This window comes from Hyperoodon ampullatus (genome assembly GCF_949752795.1).
Source record: "Hyperoodon ampullatus genome assembly, chromosome: 15".
NCBI lineage: Eukaryota > Metazoa > Chordata > Mammalia > Artiodactyla > Ziphiidae > Hyperoodon > Hyperoodon ampullatus.
This window is the reverse complement of record NC_136928.1, coordinates 14,071,624-14,099,566: the sequence shown is the minus strand read 5'-3', so window position 1 is coordinate 14,099,566 and position 27,943 is coordinate 14,071,624. Positions and strand designations below refer to the sequence as shown.

General features: G+C 52.2%; 1 protein-coding gene across 2 annotated transcripts; it reads right to left on the bottom strand.

Moving 5' to 3' along the window:
- Window positions 1–27: 27 nt before the first annotated feature.
- On the bottom strand, window positions 28–27,848 carry MALL (mal, T cell differentiation protein like; the record flags this gene model as incomplete). 2 transcript variants are annotated; one of them, XM_079720772.1, is made up of 4 exons in its annotated part: window positions 28–90; window positions 2,100–2,222; window positions 7,886–8,053; window positions 27,744–27,848. In XM_079720772.1, the coding sequence occupies 4 exons, from the start codon at window positions 27,846–27,848 to the stop codon at window positions 28–30; spliced, it is 459 nt and encodes a 152-aa protein (XP_079576898.1). The 2 variants fall into 2 exon arrangements, with proteins under 2 accessions (XP_079576898.1, XP_079576899.1); XM_079720773.1 differs by lacking the exon at window positions 2,100–2,222.
- Between the last annotated feature and the right edge of the window lie 95 nt (window positions 27,849–27,943).

Here is a 27,943-nt window from a genome sequence, read left to right as displayed (position 1 = left end):
CCCATGTCGGCCCAGCTCCCTGCTTCTTCAGTGGTAATAGATGCTGAAGGCATGGAGGATGTAGAGCAGGGAGGTGACGAAGGCGAATAACTGGAAGAGCCCGGGAGTGACCTCCTTAGGGATGCTGGTGATCGCCCCCCGCTCCCAGCCCACAGAGGCCCTTAGCTGCTGGGAGGCCCTTGTTCTGACCCTGCTGCATCGCCTCTCTGCCCAAGCCCTGCCTGGCTTAAGGGCGGCAACCACTGGCCAGCCTCTCATCCTCCTTGAAACGCTCCATCCCCGTGTTCCACTGTGACTGTGCAGCGTCCCTGTCACCTGCAGACGTGGGCTCCTCTACCTGGCCATAAAGTGGGTCCATCTCCATCCCTGCCCTGGACCCACTCCCCCTCTTCTCTCTCTCTCTCTCTCTGTATCTCTCTCTCTTGCTGTCTGGTTCTGGGCACTCTCCCCCCACCCACCTTCAGCCACTGTCTGGGCTCTGATGACGAGTTTCACTCACCGGTCCAGAACTCAACTCTGTGCACCCACCTCTCAGCCCCTCCGAGCCTCAGAGGCCCCACGAGCTCCCTGGGGTCCAAACTGAACTCCTGAGATTTCCTCACAAGCTCAGTCGGCCCCAGGACCCTCATCTCATCCAGCTACCCAAGCCACAAACCTGTGATCCCTCCCACCCCTCCCTCCCCAGGGGTCCCTCCCCAACCCGCCACGTCCAAAGCCATCCGCAGAGTCGCCCAGCTGCACTGCCTGATGATGTCCTGGCCCAGCAGACGACTCCAGCCTCACTTGAACCCCCTGTCCAATCACACTCTGTTCCATTCATTCATTCATCCAACAAATATCTTGTAAGCACCTGCTGTGCTTCATGAGCAACTGTGGCTCTAACGCTGAACAAAAATTCAACAATTCCTGTCCTCCTAGAGCTTACATTTTAGTGGCAGAAGCAGAAAATAAGCAAGATAAACCAGTCGAGTAGTATGGAAGGTGGGGCTAAGCGCGCAGAAGAAAATAAAGCAGGAAGGGGACGGGGAGGGGAACGGCCTCACCCAGAAGGAGACGGAGCTGCGGTGCTTGTCCTGGGGCCAAGGCCGAGGCGAGAGCGGGTCCAGGGGCAGCAAGGAGACGGATGTGGCTGGAGCAGCAGAGCAAGGGCGAGCAGCCGGGCTGGGTGGGGGTGGGGGTGGGGGGTGGGGGTGCAGAGCGGTGCTGGGCCAGGAACGGGAGGAAGCAGACAGGCCGGAAAGGCAGCCAAAGTCCCCTGAGGCCTCCTTAGTGGGTCATCTCCCTTGCCTGGCATCCTTCTTACAGTGGGGTCAGCACCCTGCGCCACACCCCTTCCTCCTGCTGCCTGACCCCTGTGGGAGTCCCCGACTGACACAGGACCTTTCCGGTCACAGCGACAGGTGGGACCCAGCCTGGGTATTAGACCCTCCTGGGAAGGTGTAAGGAAGGGTAGGCGGCTCCAGAGGTGACATTCCCCAGCTGTGAGCCACCTGCCACGTGAGGGCGCCATCCCACCAAGAGAGGAAGGAGGCTGCCTCGCGGGGTCTGGAAAGGCCGGGCCCTGCTGGCCTAGAGTCTCCGGTCCCAGTGGACCTAAAGTCCAGGGGTCCTGCTCGTCCCATGACTCGCCTGGACCACCTTGCCTTGGATTCCATCAGCCAATATGTTACCCTGTGCACGTCTGTCGTTGAAATAAAAGGACACGGGAACTTGAGCCATGCTGAGGAATTCCGGCTCCGTTCCAGCAGCAATGGGAGTCACTGAAGAGTTTTCAATAAGAGATGTGTATTTTGGAAAGTTTACGTTTTGGAAAAACATATTCTGAGGGCAGCGTAGTGGGTGTAAGAGAGGGCAAGAAAACCAAGACGAGAGATGACACCTGAACTGGGGCTTGGTACCCTGCGAGCTTGGGCACACCTGATTGCGTGCGTGTGCGTGCACACACACACACACACACACACACACACACACCCCTCCTCCTATCCTGCAAGGCTCCTTCAGCCTGAGGGCTCAGGAACATCTATTCTGCAGGAGACAGAATTAAACCTCATGCATTTCCCTCCATGGTGGCAGCTGTCATGCTCTTGTCCAGCACTCACCGAGGCTGCAGTGTTTATGTAGTAGTTTTTCAGGTCCGAGGTCTCAGACACGATCGTGGCATGTACTTGTAAGACGGCGGCACTCATGTACAGGATGCCAGTGGTCCCGTGGTACAGGCTGTCCTGGAAAGATGGAACAGAGGCCACGGCCACAGTCACGCGGACACGCGAGCAGGCAACACTTTCCTCTTTGACTACGTAGCTGGGAAGAGGCGGCAAAAGAGACTAGCCTTCTCCCGAAACTCCTGCTTTTTTCTTTTGCAGTGTTTCTAATGAAATTTCTATGTGGTGAACAATAGTGGATTAATATACAGCAATAATAATACCACTATGAACCAACATATTGGTTGGTTATTGAGTGCTTCTTCCCAGCCAAGCTCTAGGCTAAGCCTTTTCCCCATTTATCTCATTTAAACTTGTCAACTACGAGGTCGCTACTATTTATCATTAGTGCCATTCTGAGGAAAGAGAAATTCAAGGTTAAAGTCAGTGAACAAAAGCTGAGCCAGGATTTGAGCCCAGGCCACATTAACACCAAGCCTGTGCTCCTAACCATTAGGGCTATGAAGACCTGCTGTGTGCTGGGCGCTGTCCTAACAGTATACACATGTGTCATTTCATCTTCACAGCTAATTTCATAAGGCTGCTACTATTAACATCTCCACTTTACAGATGAGAAAACTGAGGCTTAGCTGAGACATGGCAGAGTCAGGCTAATCTGACTCTAGATTTCAATTTTTGAACCTCTATGTTAAACTCTCAGCAGAGTTTTCAATACCACAAGGATGTCATAGTTATCAATTCTGGGAGAAATGTCATAATAGGTAAATCGGCATTTTGCAGCCCCTAAAGAATATTCATCAGTAGATGAAAGAAAGCATTAGGGAAAAAGTTGATGGGGTAAGGTTGTCACAGTGAAAGAGGGACCACCAGTCCCTGTGTGTGATGTGACTTGAAGCCACTTCTGAAGCCTTCTTGCCAGAAAGGTTTAACCCATCTTCAGTTTAGCCTTTAGATGCTAACTTCCAGCTCACAGAAAATTCAGGGACTAGACGAGCAAGTCAAATCACACCAGGAAGAAGCAAACAAACCCAAAATGTGGGACCTTCTACAGGACAGCTGACCACCCAGTTTCTTCAGCAAGTCCCCGTCAGGGGGAATCATTCTAGATTAAAGGTACCCAAGAACCATCACTACCAAGTGCAAGTGGGCGTGGTGAGGACCCCGATTCAAACAGGCCAACTGCAAAAAGATGTTTCAGTTACAATGGGGGAAACCTGAATGTGACCTGCGTCTTTGATGATACCGAGGAATTATTGTTCACTTTATGTAAGTGTGATAATATAAGAAAATTTGTGTATTTTTTGGAGGTATACTGACGTGTCTGGAATGGAATGACATGATGTTTGGGGTTTGCTTTAAAATTCTTCAGGGGGAAAAATAAAGGCTAGGTGAAGCAAGTGTGATAAAATCTTGAAAATTCTGGAATCTGGGTTATGGTTACATGAGGGTCCATAATATAATCCTCCCTCCTTTTTGTATATGTTTTGACTTGTTCAATATAGAAAAAATTTTCAGTGGTTATCAAGATGATGTGATGAAAAAAGTTAACGACATAATATTAAACGAAAGACTCTACATCCAAGATGATTGGTTCAGTGCGATTTATACATTTTGCATAGAATTTGCCGGGAATATGGAAGAATGGATTGTGATAGGTGATTGTGGTAGGATCCTGAGATTGGGGTGATTCTCTTTCTACTAGCCTTTCCTTCAATGCTGCTCCAGTGCTTTTACCATAAATTAAATCTAGAGGGAAAACGCTTCCGGAGGCGCTTGCTGCAGGAGTAGCCAGGCCATGGGTATTCCCTAATGAGGGAGGCAATGGGGGGCGTACAGTGAAGGATGGACTCTGGCAGAGGAAAGCTTTCATCCCGACCTAATAGTGAACACATTGAAACAAAAAGTCGGGGTTCCCTAGGCCAGGGGTCCCCAACCCCTGTTAGGAACCGGGCCTCACAGCAGGAGGTGAGGGGAGTGAGCAAAGCTTCATCTGCCGCTCCCCATCGCTCCCCATCGCTCCCCATTGCTCCCCATAGCTCCCCATAGCTCCCCATCGCTCCCCATAGCTCCCCATCGCTCCCCATAGCTCCCCATTGTTCCCCATAGCTCCCCATCGCTCCCCATCGCTCCCCATCGTTCCCCATCGCTCCCCATCGCTCCCCATCGCTCCCCATCGCTCCCCATAGCTCCCCATCGTTCCCCATCGTTCCCCATCGCTCCCCATCGCTCCCCATCGTTCCCCATCGCTCCCCATCGCTCCCCATCGCTCCCCATCGCTCCCCATCGCTCCCCATCGTTCCCCATCGCTCCCCATCGCTCCCCATCGCTCCCCATCGCTCCCCATCGTTCCCCATCGTTCCCCATCGCTCCCCATCGCTCCCCATCGCTCCCCATCGCTCCCCATCGCTCCCCATCGCTCCCCATAGCTCCCCATCGTTCCCCATCGCTCCCCATCGCTCCCCATCGCTCCCCATCGCTCCCCATCGCTCCCCATAGCTCCCCATTGTTCCCCATAGCTCCCCATCGCTCCCCATCGCTCCCCATCGTTCCCCATCGCTCCCCATCGCTCCCCATCGCTCCCCATCGCTCCCCATCGCTCCCCATAGCTCCCCATCGCTCCCCATCGCTCCCCATCGCTCCCCATCGCTCCCCATCGCTCCCCATCGCTCCCCATCGCTCCCCATCGTTCCCCATAGCTCCCCATCGTTCCCCATCGCTCCCCATAGCTCCCCATCGCTCCCCATCGCTCCCCATCGCTCCCCATCGCTCCCCATCGCTCCCCATCGCTCCCCATCGTTCCCCATCGCTCCCCATAGCTCCCCATCGTTCCCCATAGCTCCCCATCGTTCCCCATCGCTCCCCATCGCTCCCCATCGCTCCCCATAGCTCCCCATCGCTCCCCATCGCTCCCCATCGCTCCCCATCGCTCCCCATCGCTCCCCATCGCTCCCCATCGTTCCCCATCGCTCCCCATAGCTCCCCATCGTTCCCCATCGCTCCCCATCGCTCCCCATCGCTCCCCATCGCTCCCCATCGCTCCCCATCGCTCCCCATCGCTCCCCATCGCTCCCCATCGCTCCCCATCGTTCCCCATCGCTCCCCATCGTTCCCCATCGCTCCCCATTGTTCCCCATTGCTCCCCATCGCTCCCCATAGCTCCCCATTGTTCCCCATTGCTCCCCATCGCTCCCCATAGCTCCCCATTGTTCCCCATTGCTCCCCATCGCTCCCCATAGCTCCCCATTGTTCCCCATTGCTCCCCATTGTTCCCCATTGCTCCCCATTGTTCCCCATCGCTCCCCATCGCTCCCCATAGCTCCCCATTGTTCCCCATTGCTCCCCATCGCTCCCCATAGCTCCCCATTGCTCCCCATTGTTCCCCATTGCTCCCCATCGCTCCCCATCGCTCCCCATAGCTCCCCATTGTTCCCCATTGCTCCCCATCGCTCCCCATAGCTCCCCATTGTTCCCCATCGCTCCCCATCGCTCCCCATAGCTCCCCATTGTTCCCCATTGCTCCCCATCGCTCCCCATAGCTCCCCATTGTTCCCCATTGCTCCCCATTGTTCCCCATCGCTCCCCATCGCTCCCCATAGCTCCCCATTGTTCCCCATTGCTCCCCATCGCTCCCCATCGCTCCCCATCGCTCCCCATCGCTCCCCATAGCTCCCCATTGTTCCCCATCGCTCCCCATCGCTCCCCATCGCTCCCCATCGCTCCCCATCGCTCCCCATCGCTCCCCATCGCTCCCCATCGCTCCCCATAGCTCCCCATCGCTCCCCATCGCTCCCCATCGCTCCCCATAGCTCCCCATTGTTCCCCATCGCTCCCCATAGCTCCCCATTGTTCCCCATTGCTCCCCATTGTTCCCCATTGCTCCCCATTGCTCCCCATAGCTCCCCATCGCTCCCCATCGCTCCCCATCGCTCCCCATCGCTCCCCATTGTTCCCCATCGCTCCCCATCGCTCCCCATAGCTCCCCATTGTTCCCCATTGCTCCCCATTGTTCCCCATTGCTCCCCATTGTTCCCCATTGCTCCCCATCGCTCCCCATAGCTCCCCATTGTTCCCCATTGCTCCCCATCGCTCCCCATCGCTCCCCATAGCTCCCCATTGTTCCCCATTGCTCCCCATCGCTCCCCATAGCTCCCCATTGTTCCCCATTGCTCCCCATTGTTCCCCATTGCTCCCCATTGTTCCCCATCGCTCCCCATCGCTCCCCATAGCTCCCCATTGTTCCCCATTGCTCCCCATCGCTCCCCATAGCTCCCCATTGCTCCCCATTGTTCCCCATTGCTCCCCATCGCTCCCCATCGCTCCCCATAGCTCCCCATTGTTCCCCATTGCTCCCCATCGCTCCCCATAGCTCCCCATTGCTCCCCATTGTTCCCCATCGCTCCCCATAGCTCCCCATTGCTCCCCATTGTTCCCCATTGCTCCCCATTGTTCCCCATCGCTCCCCATCGCTCCCCATAGCTCCCCATTGTTCCCCATTGCTCCCCATCGCTCCCCATAGCTCCCCATTGCTCCCCATTGTTCCCCATTGCTCCCCATTGTTCCCCATCGCTCCCCATCGCTCCCCATAGCTCCCCATTGTTCCCCATTGCTCCCCATTGTTCCCCATTGCTCCCCATTGTTCCCCATTGCTCCCCATCGCTCCCCATAGCTCCCCATTGTTCCCCATTGCTCCCCATCGCTCCCCATAGCTCCCCATTGTTCCCCATTGCTCCCCATCGCTCCCCATAGCTCCCCATTGTTCCCCATTGCTCCCCATTGTTCCCCATTGCTCCCCATTGTTCCCCATTGCTCCCCATCGCTCCCCATCGCTCCCCATCGCTCCCCATCGTTCCCCATCGCTCCCCATCGCTCCCCATAGCTCCCCATTGTTCCCCATTGCTCCCCATCGCTCCCCATAGCTCCCCATTGCTCCCCATTGTTCCCCATTGCTCCCCATCGCTCCCCATCGCTCCCCATAGCTCCCCATTGTTCCCCATTGCTCCCCATCGCTCCCCATAGCTCCCCATAGCTCCCCATTGTTCCCCATTGCTCCCCATTGTTCCCCATTGCTCCCCATTGTTCCCCATTGCTCCCCATCGCTCCCCATAGCTCCCCATTGTTCCCCATTGCTCCCCATCGCTCCCCATAGCTCCCCATTGTTCCCCATTGCTCCCCATCGCTCCCCATAGCTCCCCATTGTTCCCCATTGCTCCCCATTGTTCCCCATTGCTCCCCATTGTTCCCCATTGCTCCCCATCGCTCCCCATCGCTCCCCATCGCTCCCCATCGTTCCCCATCGCTCCCCATCGCTCCCCATAGCTCCCCATTGTTCCCCATTGCTCCCCATCGCTCCCCATAGCTCCCCATTGTTCCCCATTGCTCCCCATCGCTCCCCATCGCTCCCCATCGCTCCCCATCGCTCCCCATCGCTCCCCATCGCTCCCCATCGCTCCCCATCGCTCCCCATAGCTCCCATCACCGCCTGAACCATGGCTCGTATCACCGCCTGAAGCACCCACCCACCCCCCACCCCGGTCCGTAGAAAAATTGTCTTCCACAAAACCGGTCCCTGGTGCCAAAAATGTTGGGGACCGCTGCCCTAGGGGCCCAGGCCAGGAGAGGTCTCTGGTTCTCCTTACCGCCCAGGAGGCCTGCTGTCCTCACCACACCCGGGACGTTGGCCTGGGAGGAGCCTGAGGGCCTGGGTCGCTCTCACTTGTTCTTACCAGGATTTTCCAGGACTCCAAACTTTTGTAAAACCCGAACACATAAGAGAACAGGAGCATCAGAGAGATGAGGAACGAGGTGAGCGAGACGTACATCACCCATCCTTGTAGCAGGGGGTTTGCTACCTGGGTGGCGGCCACCAGGATCCAGACCCAGCACCCAAATATCTGTAAGAGAAAACCACAGGAGAAGGGGTTTTATTGGCGGGTGTGGGGCATGTTTCCCTTTGCAGGTCACCTCTCTCCTCCTCTGGCTCTGGTTAAACGCTCTTCGGGTGGAGTTAGTGGGGTTCAAGAGGGAAATGGGGAAGGAAGGCTGGCCCCTGAGTCAGAGTCGATTTTGTGAGGAAAGTCACCTGGTTAACACAGAGGTTTCCAGGGGAAGGACTTGGTTAAATTTGGGCTGTGGATAGGTCTTCTTGGCCCAAACAGTGTTGGCATATAGAGTTTTTGAAACATTTCTGCGTAAGTTGACAACATTTAAAACGGGATATTTCACACAAAAAATTCAGATTTCAGACATTTTCTTGAGAAATCCATAGTTCTGGCCACAGTGAACCCATTTCCCAGGCCAGAGTAGCCTGAAACCAGTTGTGACTGGCTCTTTAAAAAGGACCTGGACTTCTCAGTGGACCACATCCCCAACCTTCCCAATCCCTATGCCATTGTGTGGCACATTCCCGGTTGCTCACTTTCACTGAGGAATAGTATTCTCCTTCTGGCTCCCTTCATCCACTGACAGTGCCTGCCTGGCCCTGTGGCTATTTGGTTTGGAGCCTCCTGGGTATAGTATCTGGCGCCCTGGAGTCAGTTACCAGTTGGGCCGTACAGTTCCAGTTAAATCACCTCTCAACTCTGTCTAGCCACTTATTATCCCTTTGGTGGAAAAGCCAAAACTTTTTCCTGTTGCCTCGGGCTCTGCATTTGTTTGCTTTGGGGCTGGGCTTGCAGCCATGTTGGTGAGCCCAGGGAGGAACTAAATGTCCACCAGACAGCACATTCAGTTAGAGGCCTGGAGGACAAGGGTTTACGGGCACATGAGCACCAAGGAGTTTTGTTCTTGGTTTGTCTCCTCTCCTTCCCGGCCCTCCTTAGAATGTCCTGGCGAGTCTCCTGGGTTCCCCCTGTCTTCACTCCTGTTACATCTGTGCTTTTAAGCACCACATGGGCTGGCGATCCCAGGAACCCAGTGCAGGACATTTCTCTCTCTGCAGCCTTCAGCCCTGCATGCACGCTTGATGTCTCTACTTGGACATCTCTCTGCACTTGTATGACCCCTGAGAGCAAGTGCCTCATTACAATTTGCACCCTAGGCACCCCACTTGCCTCACCCCACTCCTGGCCCTGCCCCCCAAGCTTTTCAAGTCTAACAGGTACAAAATCTGAACTCACTGCCTCTCCCCAATTCCTTCAAGACCCTCATCCGCACCTCCTGAGAATGATCCTTCTAGAGGAAGAGACTTATGGGATTGGGAACGAGTGTACGGTGGCCTCCAAAGATAATGATAATGTTCTATTTCTTTCACTTCATAGTAGGTACATGGGAGTATATCTTTTATTAAGTAATACAATAATTCTGAAAAAGAAGAATTTGTTGGACTATGAGACCACTGGGGATTCGGAGGGATGGGAAACGGGGAGCCAAGGATGTCTCTTGGGTTTGTGCTTTGGCGGATTCACACTACTAGATTTAAAATTTTTTTTCTCTAAAGTTACAGCACTCAAAATAGTTGTCAGTGTGGGTGACTCACATTTCTGTCCATCTCAGGAGAAAGCTCATCCCCTTCCCTAGTCCTATTGTCTTTTCACACAAATTTTATTTTAAAATTTTTTACTTAAGAATTTTATTTTATTTAGTTTTTGTCTGTGTTGGGTCTTCTTTGCTGCGCACGGGCTTTCTCTAGTTGTGGCGAGCGGGGGCTAGTCTTCGTTGCAGTGCACGGGCTTCTCTTTGCCATGGCTTCTCTTGTTGCGGACCATGAGCTCTAGGCGTGTGGGCTTCATTAGTTGTGGCACGCAGGCTCAGTAGTTGTGACTTGAAGGCTTAGTTGCTTCACGGCATGTGGGATCTTCCTGGACCAGGGATAGAACCTGTGAGCCATGGCCACTGAGCCTGCACGTCCGGAGCCTGTGCTCCACAACGGGAGAGGCCACAACAGTGAGAGGACAGCGTACCGCAAAAAAAAAAAAAAAAAAAAAAAAAAATGCATTCACTCAGACGGCCTTATTTCTGTACAGCAATTCTAACTCCCTTGGGCTTTCTAAGACCAGAGAGCTGCCACTTGACACCTGCCGCCACTTACTGGCAGCTCACCTGTGCCAGGCCCGCGGGAGCGGGAGAGTGTGCCTCAGCCCCAGCCGGCCTGTCAGTGCTGGCAAAGGGGTCCCCGCCCAGCTCCTGCCATCAGAGGCCACACCGGGCAGACACTGCTGCATGCACGCAGTCTATATGTCCCCACTCATTCTCACCACGGTCTGTGAGGTGCTGCTGACCTGGAGGAGACTGAGGTCTGAGGCCACGCAGGACACAGGGTAGGCACCTGTGCGTCTCGCCTCACAACCAGATTTCACACCCCAAAGGTAGGGCCTCTGGTCATTTGGGAATCTACTCAAATTGCACGGGAATCTTCTTGGCGTAAAGGTTGCATAATCCATAATTAACATTACACAGAGGAATGTTACTTACTTTTTATTTCCACGCCCTCTACCTTCTGAACAGTTGAAGGGACCAGGGCCAAGGACAAACTCCAGGTGAACTGAAACCCAGTGGAGTTTGTTATCCTGTTTCTGTCTCAAGCAGCCTAGGTTGGATTCATTACAAGGAAGGCAATTTCGAGTATTTGTCTTGACTTCTTTTTTTAACTTATATTTAGCTTTCCAAATTTTCTTTGGCAACCTAAACTGCTGTCTCCTTTTAATCCTCATTTTGTATTTCTCAAGAGCAGGAGATATTTTTAGATGTTTGGGGCTGGCCTTCAACTCAGAAGAATATTTTATTAGAGGCAGACATTTTGAGCAAGTGTATTTCAAATACAGTTCTGGCAATTTCTTAAGCCTGTTCCTTAAGACCAAACGCAGATTACTCATCTATGCATTTTCTAAAGGCTGAACCTAAACTGGAAAGGATCACTTAAGGGAGGACAGAGCTTAACAAGAAGTTTATTAATTTCTCATTCTTCTCTAAAACATGGAGAATAGCTCCCTCACGTTTAGAGAGCTGGTTAAAGACCTAGAGGATGAGAACCGGGGTAACAGCTCCCAGATGGGAGCGACGGCTGATTCCAGGTCTAGGGTGGGAAGTTGGGCAGGATACCTCATCACAGCAGGTAGCAAAGGCTTCTGGGGTTAGGTCAGAAGGATTCAGAAGGTTCCTGCTGGCCAAAGATGGGACAATTTGACCTCGAACTAAATATAATAACTACTATGGGATTGGACTCTATCAACCAGTCACAAGTCATGAGTTGAAAATGATACTCTTTAAAAAGCCCTACTTTGGTCACTTTTGGAGGATGCTTATTATTTTGGAAGTCATGAGTTGAAAATGATACTCTTTAAAAAATCCTACTTTGGTCACTTTTGGAGGATGCTTATTAGTTTGGAAGGCAGCTATGTTCACCACTATACCGCCAATAATTATTATTTTGAAAAATGCTCAATAAAGGAAAAGAATTAAGCCAAAAATATGGCATAAGGGTAAGGAGCTTCTAAAATACATGGATTCCTGAGTCTTAACCCTCAGAGCAGCACCCTGAGTCTTGCTACTCCTGGAACCATCCGGGGACTTTGAGGAAGCCCCAAGGTCTGGGTCCTGCCCCAGAGATTCTGATGGAACTGGTGAGGGAGGCTGCGTTGTTAAAAGATCCCCAGGGGCTGCAGCCAGGACTGAGAACCCCCAAAGCCCCTCTCTTTGCTTCCAGGCTCATCCACTTCAGTTCATCAATGTTCCCGGATTCGAATCCTACCTCTGCCTATTGGGCAGGTTATTTAACTCATCCACGTGTCCATGTCCTGGTCCATCAAACAGAGGAGGTGGGGATGGCTTCTCTCTCCTGGTTTCTGTGAAAATTAGATGAGTTTCTCTGGACAGGGGGAGTGTTGAGTAACCATTTTTGGCCATGTGATAAGCTATAATGAGATTGGAGGGTATCTTCCCTGAGAAAGACCCAGAAGAGGGAAACTCCAAGGCCAGCCTTCCTGAGGGATGGGAGGTTCACTTCTGTCAGAGCTGGAAGACTAATTAGCGGGGTGAGTGAGAACATTCAGCGAGCACAGACCCTTTTACGGAGTTGATGAAAGCTTTGGTCACCTAGAAAAATGTACCGATGTATGTGCACGAGTTTTGTCTACAAATCTTGGGACTCACAGACCCTCAAAGCCCACCTGCAGCCCCCAGGTTGAAGTCAATTGCCATTGCCATTGCCAGGTTAAATAACGGTGCTGTCAGCCAATCTACTATTTTGACAATATTGATCAAGACATTAAATGCACATATTGTTCGACCCAGTAATTTCACTTTTTGGAATTTGTCCTATAAATAATGCACATGCACAAAATGATGCATGTATAAGGTTGTTTATTAAAGCCTTGCTGCAGAAATAGAGACACAAATGTAGAGAACAAACGTATGGACACCAAGGGGGGGAAAGTGATGTTGGGGGTGGTGGTGGTGGGATGAATTGGGAGATTGGGATTGCCATGTATACACTAATATGTGTAAAATAGATAACTAATAAGAACCTGCCGGGGACTTCCCTGGTGGCTCAGTGGTTAGGAATCTGCCTGCCAATGCAGGGGACACGGGTTCGAGCCCTGGTCCAGGAAGATCCCACATGCCACGGAGCAACTAAGCCCGTGCGCTAAAACTACTGAGCCTGCACTCTGGAGCCCGCAGACCACAACTACTGAAGCCCGCGTGCCTAGAGCCCGTGCTCCACAACAAGAGAGGCCACTGCAATGAGAAGCCCGCACACTGCAATGGAGAGTAGCTCCCGCTCACCACAACTAGAGAAAGCCTGTGTGCAGCGACGAAGACCCAATGCAGCCAAAAATAAATAAATAAATTTATATATATATAAAAAAGAACCTGCTGTATAAAAAATAAATAAATAAAATAAAATTTAAAAATTCAACCCCCCCAAAAAAAAGCCTCGCTGGCTACAGAAAGATAAAGAAACATCTCAAATGTTCATTCAGACGGGGCTAGTGAAAACAATTATGTCTGCACAATGAAACACTCAGCAGCCTTCAAAAAGAATGAAAACTCTGTATACCAAAATGAAATGAACTCTAAGAACTGTACAAGGCAGAGACCAGCGTGCCCAGTGTGCTATGATTTATATAGAAAAAGAAGAAAATGGATGTGTGTGCGCTTGTGTATTATGTGCATTTGTTTGTAGATGCACAGAATGTTTTTGGAATGAGACTCAATAAACCAATCAGTGCCCTGGCCTCCTGGGAGGAAAATTTCTTGGCTCAGGGACAGGGTTGGGAAGGTTTAAACTAATCCAAATCACCAACATATACACTGAAAAAGAAAGAAGAAAGACGCTGTGCTGGATGATGGATGCTCGTTTCAAAAGTCAAAAGATTTTGTAGCAACATGGATGGACCTAGAGATTGTCATACTGAGTGAAGTAAGTCAGAGAAAGACAAATATCATAGGATACCGCTTATATGTGGAATCTAAAAAAATGGTACACATGAACTTATTTACAAAACAGAAATAGAGTCACAGATGTAGAAAACAAACTTATAGTTAGCAGGGGTGAAAGGGAGGAGAGGGATAAACTGGGAGATTGGGAGTGACATATACACACTATTATATATAAAATAGATAACTAATAAGGACAGCACAGGGCACTCTACTCAATACTCTGTAATGACCTATGTGGGAAAAGAATCTAAAAATTTTTTTTAAAAGAGTGGATATAGGTATATATATAACCGATTCACTTTGCTGTACACCTGAAACTAACACAATATTGTAAATCAACTATACTCCAATAAAAATTAAAAAAAAAAAGATTTTGAATGGGAGAGACAAAAACAGAATTGCCTTTCCTTTGGGGAGAATTGCCTTTCCTTTGATCTGTACACCTGGACAGAGCAGCAGAGAGCTGAGGGGCCTCCAAAGGGCCCATGCAGGGGCTGGGCTGCCACAGGGCAGTGAACTTCACACCCTGAGAGCTTCTGAAGACAGAGCTGCCCTAGCGATGACCCCATGTGAAGGGGGGAGGAGGAGCCAGAAGACACCTGGCTCAGGTCTGCACCTGGGCTCCTGGCTGCACCTGGCAGGTGTGGTCCAGGTGGGGCGGACCAGGTACTGAGAACCAAGAGGAGATACTGGCGATACTACAGGTGATACTACTGGTGATACTACAGGTGGCAGGTTTTTCTGCATAGCTGGGCAGTATTTCAGCCTGGCTGGTCCACTCACCACCAACACTGCATTCCTTTTCTTACCACTTGCCTTAATCTTCATGAAGCGTTCATGGCCCCTCCTTCCCTTTCCTGGTACTCGGGTGAACGCAGACCGTACCACAAAGCCTCAGAAACTGCAGGCTGGGAGGAAAAGGCCTGACTCAAGATGGGGAGGCCCAGGAGGTCAGCAGTGCCAAGTGAACTGGGGACTCCCACCCGTTCTGATGGCCCGGGAGGAACTGGCTCCATGAAGGACAAGTTCTGGCCTTGAACACGGTGGGAACCAGAACTCCCTGAGGGCTCCCTCTGATGCTGAGATGTCTCGAGATGAAGAAAATGATTGTCCCTCACATTCAGGTATCCATGGCCCACGTTGTGTAAGTCCAGGGTCTTTTGGCCATTGTTTACCCCCCTTCCCTTTAAAAAAAACTGTGGTAAAACACACTGAACAAAATTTACCATTTAAACCATTTTTAAGTGTACAGTTCAGTGGTATTAAGTGCATTCACGTCATTGTGTAACCATCTCCACCATCCATCCATCTCCAGAATACTTTTCATCTGGCAAAGCTGATACCTTGCACCCATTCAACAATAACTTACTACTTCCCCCCTCCCCAGCCCCTGGCAACCATCCTTCTTTTGTCCCTATAAATGTGACGCCTCTAAGTACCTCGTATGTGTGGAATCACAGAGTATTTGTTCTTTTGTGTCTGGCTTATTTCACTCAGTGTATTGTCCTCAAGGTTCATCCATGTTGTCAGAATTTCCTTCCTTTTTAAGGCTGAATAATATTCCATTATACCATGTACCTATTTTGCTTATCCATTCATCCATCGATGGACACGTGGGCTGCTTCCACCTTTTGGCTATTGTGAGTAGTGCTGCTGTGAACATGAACGTACAACTACCTGTTTGATGCACCTCCTTTAAATGGGAAAAATAAGAGGAGATGCATCCAGGGGCTGCACTTTGGACCCCATCGGGCAGTTCTGGTGCAAATGCCCGAGAGACACAGCTCCTTTGAACAGAGCACCCCTGTTTGTGCCACTGTGGCCAGAGCACACGTCCCTTCGGAGTTTGGTACCGTCCACTCAAAATGCCTTAACTCCGGGGTGATTTTAATGGCTTAAACGGCATGCCAGGAATTAGATCTGTTATTATTTTTCAACCCTAATATTTTAAATTGATTGTAAAAATAATGTTAGGGGCTTCCCTGGTGGCGCAGTGGTTGAGAGTCCGCCTGCCGATGCAGGGGATGCGGGTTCGTGCCCCGGTCCGGGAAGATCCCACATGCCCCGGAGCGGCTGGGCCCATGAGCCATGGCCGCTGAGCCTGCGCGTCCGGAGCCTGTGCTCCGCAACGGAAGAGGCCACAACAGTGAGAGGCCCGTGTACTGCAAAAAAAACAAAAAAAAAACCCAAAACAAAACAAAACAAAAATAATGTTAGTAGCAAAGGAATTTTTTAGTATGTTTCTTCCCAGGCCTAGTGCTGGTGTATACATATTCTTTATAAAGTTGTAAATCATAGTGAATATACATTTTGTTTTCAACTTTTCATATTTTTCTATTTTGCTACGTGGCTCAGTAATACAGTCGATTCTTGTCGTTCAAGGTAGTTCTGTAAAGTTGCCCTCAGCACTGGCAAATTTAGTTGTGAATTGTGAAGCATTGCTCCTGGGAAAATACAGAGCTAGGTTCCTGTGAGATTGTGGTCACAATATTTTCATCAATTGATCAACACATAACTTTGTTTTATGTGTGTTTCTGTTTAAAGACACCTTATTTTAATATATACTGTTGATCCATTAACATTGAGCTCTCAGCCAACAGCTCTATAACTATAAGCTTATCTAACACGTATTTTCTACATAAGGCAAATCACTGCCTTGTCAAACTTAGGAACACTAGAAATAAGTTCAGCAGAGGACTTGGGGCTATTTTAAACAGCAAAATCACCAACCAAAAGCACAAAAATATGCATGACATGGCACTAACCAGGCCTGGGAAAGGACCTTGTTTATAGCATGAGCTGTAAGAAGGCAGCTATCAACCTCAGGTTTACCGTGTGTGTCTCAAATTTGTGACTTAAATGTTTTTCCACTCTGCACATGTCCTCAAATGCCAGTGACAACACTGCAAGCATTGACTTGGGGGTTACACATACATTTTAGTAAGTGAATTTGCAAATGCAGAATCCGTGAGTAATGAGGCCTGACTATACTTTCAATGCCACCATTACATTCCATCAAGTTGATAAAACTTCATTTACTCAATGAGGCCCCAGGGCAAGGAGGTTGGATGTTTCTAGCTTTTCCCTGTTATAGATGATGCCACAGTAAATAACACTGCAGAGATAGTTGTCTTCTTTTAAATTCTTTCTATGGAGGAAATTGCCCAACTGGGCGTACTGGTGGGTGGCGTGGGGAGAGAGGGGATGTAGTGGGTGACTTTCCAACATGCGTTAGGTTCAACGCATCCCTTGGCTGGGACACATACGTGACTGCCCTGGCCGGTGAGATGCAAGCCTTCTGGGGACTCCTGGGAAGGGCTTCTTCCTGCCCCAGTGATGAGACAGTCCCACTCCTGCTCTGGCCATGGCTGTGTCTGGTATTAGGCCTGAAGCTATGATGAGGAAGAGGAGAGAGAGAGAAGGAAAGATGCATGGCACAACTGCACTGCCAAAGAACCAGCCCTGGCAGAGCCTGCCTAACTTCGGGCTTCCCGGGACATGAGATTGTCTACCTCCCTTCTGCTGGAGCCAGTCTGAGCCAGCGACAGCTCTTGTCATAGCCCTGCTGAGGACGTGGGATGCGAGTCTGCACACATCACCCACACCCCTCACCCCCTCACTGGCTCCCCGTGACCCCCAGGCCACACTCGGCTACCACCCAGCAGGCCCTGCCTGTGCCAGTCTCCCTGAGGCCCCTGCAGTGACCCCAGCATCGGGCTGAGATCTGTTAGTGGGTGTTGAAGTCCATCTAGTCACCACCAGCGTTAAGAGGTTAAGTAAACTAGCAGCAACGTGGATGGACCTAGAGATGATCATACTAAGTGAAGGAAGTCAGGCAGAGAAAGACAAATATCGTATGATATCACTTAGATGTGGAATCTAAAAAATGATACAAATGAATTTACTACAAAACAGAAGCAGACTCACAGACATAGAAAGCAAACCTATGGTTACTAAAGGGGAAAAGGGGGGAAGGATAAATTAGGAGTTTGGGATTAACAGATACAACCTACTATATGTAAAATAGGTAAACAACAAGGACCTACTGTCTAGCACAGGAAACTATATTCAATACTTGTAATGACCTACAATGCAAAACAATCTGAAAAAATATATACATATAACTGAATTGCTTTGCTGCATACCCGAGACTAACACAACACTGTAAATCAACTATACTTCAATAAAAAGGAGCTTGTTTTGAAAAAAAAGTTAAGTAGACTAGAAGAAAAACTACAGTGCATTGTCCATAGAAAGGGAAATACTGTTTCCTGAATCTTTTGTTTCAGCTACACACACACACACACACACTCACACACACACGAAGTTGCCATGAAAATACATTTCTTCAGTGCATCACAGTCAGCTGTGGAAACCCCAGCTCCAGCCTGCCTTCCTGCCTCTGGCCCTCTCCACAGTCCCTTCCTGCACTGTGCCAGCAGGCGGACACTCCCCCGGCATCAGCTCAAAGCCCTGGCAGCTGCTGCAGCCAGAGCCCCATCCTGCGTCCTGGGGGGGCCACGCTGAGGCCTGTGTGGGAAGCGTGAGCCACTGAGAGGGAGGGAGAGGGCACGGTGGGTTGTCAGACACGCGGGGGAGTCCTGGAACGTCCCCTATCTGCGGTGATGGGACTTAGCATAAAGGCACTGGCGGCCTCCACAGCTGGGGGGTTGGGGCCCAGCCTCCTCCAGGCCGCACCCCCCCACTCCGTGGGGTCAGGCACCCCTCAGCAGTCCTCCCCTGGCCGCAGGCCTCCCTGCGGGCAGCGCAGGGCCCCCAGTGCCCACGTGGGTCCTCTTTAGCACACACGAGGCCACTCCCATTTCCACACCTGGGGCTCTCAGCCTGTGAGGATCTCTGGGCTGACAGGTCACCTCCTCTGACCCGGGAGGAAACCGGTTTGAGAGGCGGAGCGACTTCCCCGTGGGGGCGCGGCCGGCCCGGGCTGCCGTCCCGGACCCCGAGGCCAGCCAGGCCACTGGCATTGCGTGGAAGCGCTACGCTCCATAATTCAACCCAGGACCCTTCCATACAGCAGCCGCTCCATCCTGACTCCCCGAGTGAGAATTTTCTCTCTGTGGCTTTAAGGTGAGCAGGAAGCTGCCGGCCCAGGCCCCTTGGCCTCCACGTGAGGACCCCTGTCTTATTCGGTCCAATCCAGGAACAATGGTGCGGGCCAGAGCTGCGGCCCCGGCAGAAGAAGTCATATACGAACCCCTGGTACCCACAAGGGCTCGCAAGACTGGGCTGGCCGCGCGCCAGGAGATCAGCCCCTGCCCTGGGGTGTGAGCCTGGGAGGGGCAGGATGCCGCTGGGAGGGGCTGGTGAGTCAGCGGCCAGGCCTCCTCTGCCTTCCTCCCCTCGCCACCACCCCCCCGTCGGCTTCCTCCCCTCCCCATGGGCTTCCTCCCCCCACCACCATCGGCTTCCTCCCCCAGGACCGCGCCTGCCCATTCAGACACCCACCCCCACTGGCCCCGCTTCTCATGGACTCAACAGTCCAGATTTACGATGTAACATAAACTAAGGTAATAAAAACCTTATTCCTCCAAAGTCTAAAGGGCTTAAAAAAACAAACAAAAACCTAAGAATTTTAGGGGCAAATTTGTTTCCTTTAAAAAAAAAATTTGAGCACCTTAGAAAAGTTAGAAAGTACAGAAAAGATGTGAAGAAGTGGATAAATACATCCCACTCCCCGCAGTGGTCCCCATTTCCTAGGCCTCCCCCGGTCTCTCCCTCCTTGGCTCCCACTATGTTTATTAACCTTGGCTCCCTTCACACGTCCCCAGGAAGTCCCCAGATGAGCCCTGGAATTGGGCTCAGGGGAGGGCCCCACCTTCTCCTTCCCTCAGGAACCGCAGACATCCTGTGACCCGTGGCCACGTTCCTGCCCCTCACCAGGCACCGAGGACCCACCCACTCTAGTTCCAGTTGACTCTTGCTCAGCTTGCCCTTCCCCTGCTTGTCTAAGACCAGACCCTCGAGGGCAGGGACCAGACCAATTGTCACCTCCTCCAGGAAGCCTCTCCTGCCTACTCCTCCCCAGTCCCTGAGCTCCTGGATGCAGGACTCTGACCTGTGGTCTTTGCGTCCCCGATGTGGGGCACGGAGCCTGGCATGAAGCAGGTGCGCAGCACGGGCTATTGATCCACTCCAGAGGCAGGTGGCAGCTTGCTGGACTCTCCCCTCCTGGCAGCGCAGTCTCATCTACCTGGGCCTGATTCCCACACAGGTGGCAGTACCTGATGCCTTCTGGGCCAGCCACTGGCCCAGCCACGGACTGGCATTTCTGCCAGGAGCCGGGACCACATGGGAACCAACACCCATCTGTTTCATCCTCACGCATTTCCCGCTCCATCACCTCCCGGGCCCTAGAAGTTCTCTAGGTCGGGAGCATCTCCCCTGGGAGAGCAGCTGGGCTTCCCTGGAAAGCTTTTCCAACCCCCTTCCTCCTCCCCCGGCACAGCACGTAGGAAGGACTGGGCAAGAACGTGCTGTCGGAGAGGACGGTGTTCAAATAAACACACACACTCCCACTGCCACCCAGCATCACGTGGGCAGAGAGAGGGGCCGGGTGTCAGGGGCTGGAAATGTAAGCAGTAAGCAGTGCAGGCGCAGAGAAGCAAAGCTCAGAGAATCCCTCCAAGGGAAGGGGCTGGGGGGCGACGTCTTCGTAATAGGTCAAAGGACTCTGGAGCCCCAAAGCCATGATGTCTGGCCCCCGCTGGGTGGGGAGTCCACGGAGGCCCCACTCTGGGGCCTACCTGGTACCTTCTGGGTCCAACCTGAGGCTGGAGGTTGGGGGCAACTGTGGGACATGGGCACCGGCCGACTCTGCTACAACAGGGCTGGGCCGAGATGGGGAAGGTCTGACCAGGTGGCGACAGCTGAGGGGCAGGCAGGCTGGCTGGCAGGTAGGGAAGGAAGCAGGGAAGGGCTGGGGAGACGGGAGAGGGGTCCAGTCCAGGGAACCGGCGTGGGGCTCCTCCACCCCGCGCTACTCTGGCCTGCTTCCCTGCTCTGCCACTTGCCCGCCTGGACGACACTCTGGCAGCCTCTCCTGCCTCCCACGGGGAAAGTTCCCCAGGAAAGTTCCCTTGGAAGGGCACTGGCAGAGGTGGAGCCTTCTTATCAGTGAGGCTTCTTATCTGGGGCTCCCTCAGCCCAGCGGGGACTCACTGTGCTGGGCCGCTCCCTGGTTCCCTCTGCCCGGGGGCCCGGTTATTCCCTTCAGGGCACCTGCCGGTTAAGAGAAGTCCTCCTGGTGGGCTGACCTTCCAGCAGCAGCCTTGGTGGCCTGTCTTGTCTGAGCTGAGAAAGGCCACCAGCTCAGGGAAGGTTGCTTATGGTTTGACTGAATGGTCGGGGGAAGAACGGGACCAGACGTCCAGACACAGGCAGAGGGGAGTGTGCAGCTGTGGGCATGTGGGCTGTTTGTTAGTTAGCTCTGAGGGTCTCAGCTCAAGCCCATCCTGCCGTGCTGTGCCCCGCCATGCGGCTGGAGCCCTGCAAGCCACGTTTCCCGGTTCCCTTTGAAGCTGGATTCTTGCTAGGTTCTGGCACTGGGAGAACTTGGAGGGGACTGGAAAAGGAGACTTTTCCAGGTCCTGTCACTGTCACGCCAGCAACAGTTGGCTCCAACCCCAAGGTCCCTGTGCCTCTCCTCCGGGGCAACCACTGCCTCACTGCAGCCCCACCGCACCCCCGCCAGGGCTGGGCTTCCTCTAGAGGCTGGAGGATGCACGGTGCTTGCTTTGTGTACTCATCACTCTCTGGTGCTTCAGCATCTCCTTGCCGCTCCGTCAGCCTTTCAACAACTGCAGGAACAATTCCCTATGTCGAATGCCCTCTGTGGGCAGAACGCCCTGTGCTTTCCGTTCCCTCCTGCATTGAAAGGCACCACTTACTGGTCGCCTTGGCTTGTCTCCATCTGCCCCCATTAAGCATCAAACTCCCTGAGACGGGGCCATGTCTGTCTTCTTCCTCATTATATTCCCGTGGTAGGCACAGGGTAGGGGCTCAATACATATTTGTTGAGTGAATACATGGGATTTAAGTGGGGCCGACTTCTTCTTTCCTTACAGCTTGATTTTATATATTTGTTAACCTCTCAGACCTAGGAAGTCTTAGTCTGAACAAGCAAATATCTCATCCCTAATCCAAGCTCTTTAAGAATGCCAAGCCCTCACCCTGAGGGAGCTTGTCCTGACAACTTCTCTAGTGGCAGGAGCCTTTGACAAGTGAGGCTGTGCACCCCTGCTTTTTACCCTGTTTCCTGTCTTGGGATGCTCCTCAGTGTTCATGCATCACTCCTTTAAGACAGGGTCCGGGATTTACCATATCCCTCTTATTATTACATTTTGATTCTTGTATGCCCCTGAAAGCAAAGCATGGGGCTAGAGCAATAGTAGAATCTCAGTAAATATTTCTTGGTTTACAACTGGGATTTGCTCACAAGAGACCCACGCTTTCTAGTAAGAGGTCCAGACGACCACCAACAATAACATAGTATGGGCTCACATTTCTAGAACAGTTGTTACTGAAACCCCAGAGCCGTCTTAGGAGATCTTTGCTGCTGCTGCCTCCTTGTTGAGGCTCAGAGTGGTTAAGTAACCTGCCCAGGGTCTCACAGCCGTTAGGCGGCAGAGCCAGGCTCACCCCTCCCAACTGACTCTATTTTACTGAACCTGAACAGCACAGGGGTGGGGGCGGGGGGCCTCCCAGGGTAAGGGCTGGGCCTGGGGCCAGGAAGCCAAAATGGGTCCAGGCAACTGGGGAGGCTGACATCCGACTCCTTTCCACACGGCGCCTCCCATCCTCCTCAGGATGCTTGCTCTTCCCAGCACCACACTTTGATTTACCTTCCCTTTGCCCTGTCCGCCCTCCCTGTCGCAGCTTTCCTGGGGCCTCCTTGGGCATCACTGCGTTGGGTCTCAGTGGCGCCCTGGCCATGGAGGCCGTTGGCCCCTGGTCCTGCAGGGGCTGGGCAAGGTCAGGGGGGAGGCTGGGGACCAGGTGTGGAATGAAGGGAAGGCCAGACGCCACCAAGAGGAAGTAAAGCTGGGGCACATTGAGCTTACTTTTACTGATCCCCAGAAGTATGCAGAATTGAAAAGGGAGCAGAGGGAAACAAGAGAAAGGATCTTTCCTTTTGGAAAACTCAACTTCTCAAGAAGTGTTGTAACAAAGGGGAGGTACCTGCCCTAAGCCAGGCCCAAGATGAGCCCTAATTCCCTCTCTCAGCCCCACACCGTTGACTGACGGTTCTGGGGCTCAGTAAGCTCTCAAACGGGCTTTTACATGTAAACAGAGTAGAAAAAGAAACAGGCTGGGGCTTCCCTGGTGGCGCAGTGGTTGAGAGTCCGCATGCCGATGCAGGGGACACGGGTTCGTGCCCCGGTCCGGGAAGATCCCACATGCCGCGGAGCGGCTGGGCCCGTGAGCCATGGCCGCTGAGCCTGCGCGTCCGGAGCCTGTGCTCCGCGATGGGAGAGGCCACAACAGTGAGAGGCCCGCGTACCGCAAAAGAAACAAAAAACAAAAACAAGCTGAAATGAAGGGGAAGCTGGGGATCTGGATAAGATATAAAGGTGAGCTTCCCCAGCGGGAAGGTTCTGGAATGAGCTTCTAGGGTGGTCAGAGTATTTCCTTCTGACCACTGTGTGGGCAAATTAAACAGCTGAAAGCATCAGACACCAGAGTGTCCAAACTGACTCTCCTTTTAACTGGCTGACTCTCTAGAAACCTTCTTAGCTGTTTCTTTGTAATTAGTCAAGTATCTAATTAATAAGTTAACTAGTGAAAAGCTTGAAAATTAAAAGACTTCCTTGGACTCTTATTTACAAAGCTGTCCCTCAGCTGTAGTCACCAGGGCCAGCTGTGTGTCCACCTTTCATCTTGTAAAAAAGCTGATGAGCCAACTCACAGCAGGCGGGTAACAGTCATGTGATCCCTGCCCCAGGCTGGCCACCCACACGCTGTTTGCTCTGAAGAGCCAGGCAGTGGGGCTGTGAGTCACCTGGTCCCCAGCCCACCAGGCACTGGCACCAGCAGGCTCCCACACTCACTGAGGAAAGGAGGGAATAAACAATGTCTGTTCACTGAATGAAGGAGCAAGGAAATAAACGACATCTGTTCTCACCTTAAAATGCACTGATTCAAAGGCTCCTCACGCTTGGAGCTTACGTTTTGAAATTAATATTGTTTTCAGATGAGAAATCTGAATTCAACTGTAAACCAGACGAAATACAAACTTTAATGTTAAAACCCCCAAAGTCTTATCCGTTGCCGGTGGGAATGTAAAATGGCCCAGCCACTCCGGAAAACAGTTTGTCTGTTTCTTAATAAAAATGAAGCAGACACTTTATTATACATACAACCCAGCAATCACACTCACTCTGGCATTTCCCCAGAGACGTGAAAATTACATCCACCCAATAACCTATATGAGAAAAGAATCGAAAAAAGAATGAATAAATGTATATGCCATAACTACTGAAGCCGGCGCGCCTAGAGCCCATGCTCCGCAACAGGAGAAGCCAGCACAATGAGAAGCCCGCGCACCACAACGAAGAGTGGCCCCCGCTCACCACAACCAGAGAAAGCCCGCGGCAGCAATGAAGACCCAACGCAGCCAAAAATAAAAATAAAAAATAAATAAATTTATAGAAAAAAAATTATAGGGATGGAATTAATAGTCTCCAGGGGTGAGAGAGAGAGTGAAGGAAGACAAGATGGGGTGACTATGAAACAGAAACAGGAGGGGAGATCCTCACGGTGATGGAACGGTTCTGTGTCTTGGTGGTAGGGGTCACGTAAATCTACACGTGTGAGAAAATGGCATGGAAGTAGAGACATAGCTTATAAATGTCGGCTCTCTGGTGTCATATTGTAAGAGAGAGCTATTACAAAAGGTGTGACTACAGGAAGAGGCTGGGGGAAGGGTGTGGGAGGCCTCTCGGAACTATGTTTGCCTATCAATGTATAACTATGACAAAGGTTTGAAAATGTGCATTTTAGTGTTAAAAGCTCTAAAATAAAGCCACTTAGGCAAAGATGGTTCACAGCAGGCTGTGGGGAGCTGAGCAGAGCCCCTGGTGTCTGGGCCATCCTAGCCTGTCGTCATCGTTGATACAAAATAGCTGGAGGCTGTTGGCAGCGGGGCTGCCGTGAGGCCCCAGGGGAGCCTTCTGCTGTCCCTGTGTTTTGGGGCCCTCGTTTTATAAGAAGACCTTCGCTGTCTTAGGAAACAGTGGCTGGAGGAAGCTGTGCCTGCAGTCACCCCTGATGTACACCCTGGCCGCCCCCATCATGGACCACATCTGAATCCAGGTTATAGAGTTTGCTTTCTCTGCCCCTTTTGGCTGGTCGGAGCTCCCAATTTGAGAATCCACTCTCTGGACTCATGGCCTTAGAAAAGCATACGCCTGTCCCTGATGCCTTAGGCCCCCCAGACTGAGAATCTGGGACCCCCCCAAGGTCTGGGGCTCTGTGGTCAGACCCACGGGTGGCAGCAGGCAGCATACCCAAGCGGCCGGGGACAGAGGGGCTTCTGCTAGGCTGATCCTGCACTCTTCTCTCCAGCCCAGCACATCTCCCGCTCAGGGGGATCAGAATCAACCACCAGGGCGTTCCCTGGTGGTCCAGTGGTTAAGACTCCGTGCTTCCACTTAAGGGGGCGCAGGTTCGATCCCTGGTTGGGGAACTAAGATCCCTCAGGCCACGCGATGCGGTTAAAAAAAAAAAAAAGAATTAACCACCAACTGGACATTCTCCCGTCCTTGCCCGTTTACCTTCCCATCCACACCCCAGATGTGATGCACACTTGGTCCTATATTCCATGCTAGGAACGCTGGTTTAAGGAGAAAGCAGGTACAGAAGAGCATGTACCGAATAAACCCATTAAACATATACTCATATGTGTATAAATACAAATATATGCATATACATGGATTATAATTCTTCCTGTATTTTCTAAGTGTTCAGCGATGAACAAGGATTACTTACGAATTAAAACTGAAGTTGTAATGAGGAAACATCAGACAAGGCCAAATAGAAGGACATTCTACAAAATAACTGATCAGTATTTTCAAAAGTCTCAAGACAAAGATGGAGGGAATCGGCCCAGATCAAAGTAGATGAAGGAGTTACGGCCACCAAATGACATGCAGAATTCTGAACTGGATCCTGGACCAGGAAAAGGACATTTGTGGGGAATTCAGCACAATCTGAACAAGGTTCATTAGAACAGTGGCTAGCATGGTATCAATGTTAATTCCCTGATTTTGACAGTTGTACTATGTAAGATGTGGCCCTTAAGGGAAGCTGAGTAGAGAGTATATGGGAACACTGTTCTACTGTTACTAGCGTTGCTATAAATCTAAAATGATTTCAAAAGAAAAAGAAATGAATGATGTGGAACCAGTGACATCATCCCATGCCCTGGGATACTCAAGGCCCCAGAGCCCAGCATAACCAAGCACTTTTCTTCCCTGCCGGGAATTCGCTGCAGGAGCCCAGCGTCCTGGGGCTGTGGGCACCAGATGGCCCTTCTCACGACTGCCGGGTATCTTCCTGACTCCTGAAGCCCCATCCCTCCAGCCTCCTGCCTGCCAGCCTCTCCTGGGGTCCAGGCCTTTCCCTCTCCTGCCCCCCAGCCTGGAAATCCAGCCTGTCCTTTGAGGTCCAACTGCAAAGTCACCTCCTCAGTGACAGGCTCAGACCCCTCTCCGAGGTGACAAGGTCAGATGGCCTCTCCTTGCTGGTGTCACAGCGCAGGACCTTCGCCCCCTCAAGCACCGTCTGACTGTAGCGAGGAAGTGCTCACGGGCCTCTGTCCAGCAGACAGAGAACCTGGGAGGGCATGGGTCCTGTCGCCAGTGGCTGGTGTGACTGACACGGAGCATGTGCTCCATAAAAAGGGGAGGGGTCGACCCCGACCCTGTCCATTCTTGTGGCTGTTCTGAGGCGAGGGGCGCGCCTGGTCCAGAGAACTCGCAGGAGCGCTGAGATGCTATCAGTCTGGTGGGATGCCCTGACTTGTATCCCCCTAGGGGCCAGGCTTGGCAGAAACCTGCTTCTTGGGTGGGGTTTCAGCTGGAGCCACCCAAACGTGGGGCCCACCCTGCCTGGCTTCCCTTTCTTTCTTTCTTTCTTTTTTTTTTTTTTAAGGCAGTGCCACACGGCATGCAGGATGTTAGTTCCCCGACCAGGGATCGAACCTGAGCCCCCTGCAGTGGAAGCGTGGAGTCCTAACCACTGGACCACCAGGGAATTCCCAGGCTTAGCTTTCTTGTTGCCATCAATGGGCTCCCTTTAGCCAGTTTGCCAAAAGATCACTCAATCAGGCCAGCCTTCCAGGCAGATGACAGGGTGACAGGGCCGTCAGTTCCAACTGGAAGTTGGAACCACTTTCTTTTTCTCCCTGCCTGGAGGCAGCACTGCCAAACTCAGAGTTGGTAAGAAAATATCACCCACAAACTAGATATTTCAGAAGGTGCTCGAAAACCAAAAGAAACTTCTCTGCCCTAAATTGTTCACCAGACTTGTGATCCCCGTCAGTGAAAAGGACATGGTGACAGCCAGCTCGGAGTGGACTCGAATTCTGTTGAACACTCTGGACCCAGCAGGGATTGGGACTCCGTTTCAGCCCAGGGACCCAGAGAGGAAGGCAGTGACAGGTCGTTGAGAGCACCCGGGGCATCTCACACGACTGTTCTATGGCAGATGTTGTCATAAGCAACTTCCCACACAGCTCCAAGTTCAACGTTAGCTGACGTGACAATTAAGAAAATCCTGGAAGAGCTGCTCTCAGAAGGAAAGACAGAGTGCCCCCGTTGTGAACTTTAGAAAAGCACAAACAACAAGTAGTTGGAGAAAAGAAACCACATAATAAAAGTCCGTTCCCAACATCTTCCTGAGGACCCAGGATACTTCAGCAGTTCGCCCACACCTCCGATCACCAGGTCGCCTGCCCAGTTACCCCGGTGGGTTTCATTTTGGGAGGAGGTGACCCACCCATACTGCAGAAGCCCAGAGGCGCTCAGGGAAGGATTAGGGGACACCCAGCCTGGAGCCCCGTGGGGGAGACTGGAGGCCACGGCAGCTCTGGCCTTGGAGCCTCTTCCCCAGGGAGCTGCTTCCAGCTCCAGGCCTGCGTCTCCCAGCCCCGGCTTTATGCAGGTGGCCCCCACGGGCCGCACTCACCAGCTCGGGCAAGAAGAAGGCGTAGGGGATGGTGAGGAACAGCGCGACCCCCGAGGGCACTTCGGGCTGGGTGTAGCTGGTGGGAGGTGGGTCGCGGGAGGCCATGCTCTCACCCACTGCCTGGCGCCCTGGCTCCACAGCCTGTGCCCGCAGCCCTTCAAATATCACCTCCTGCCCGACACACCCATCAGAGGACGTTG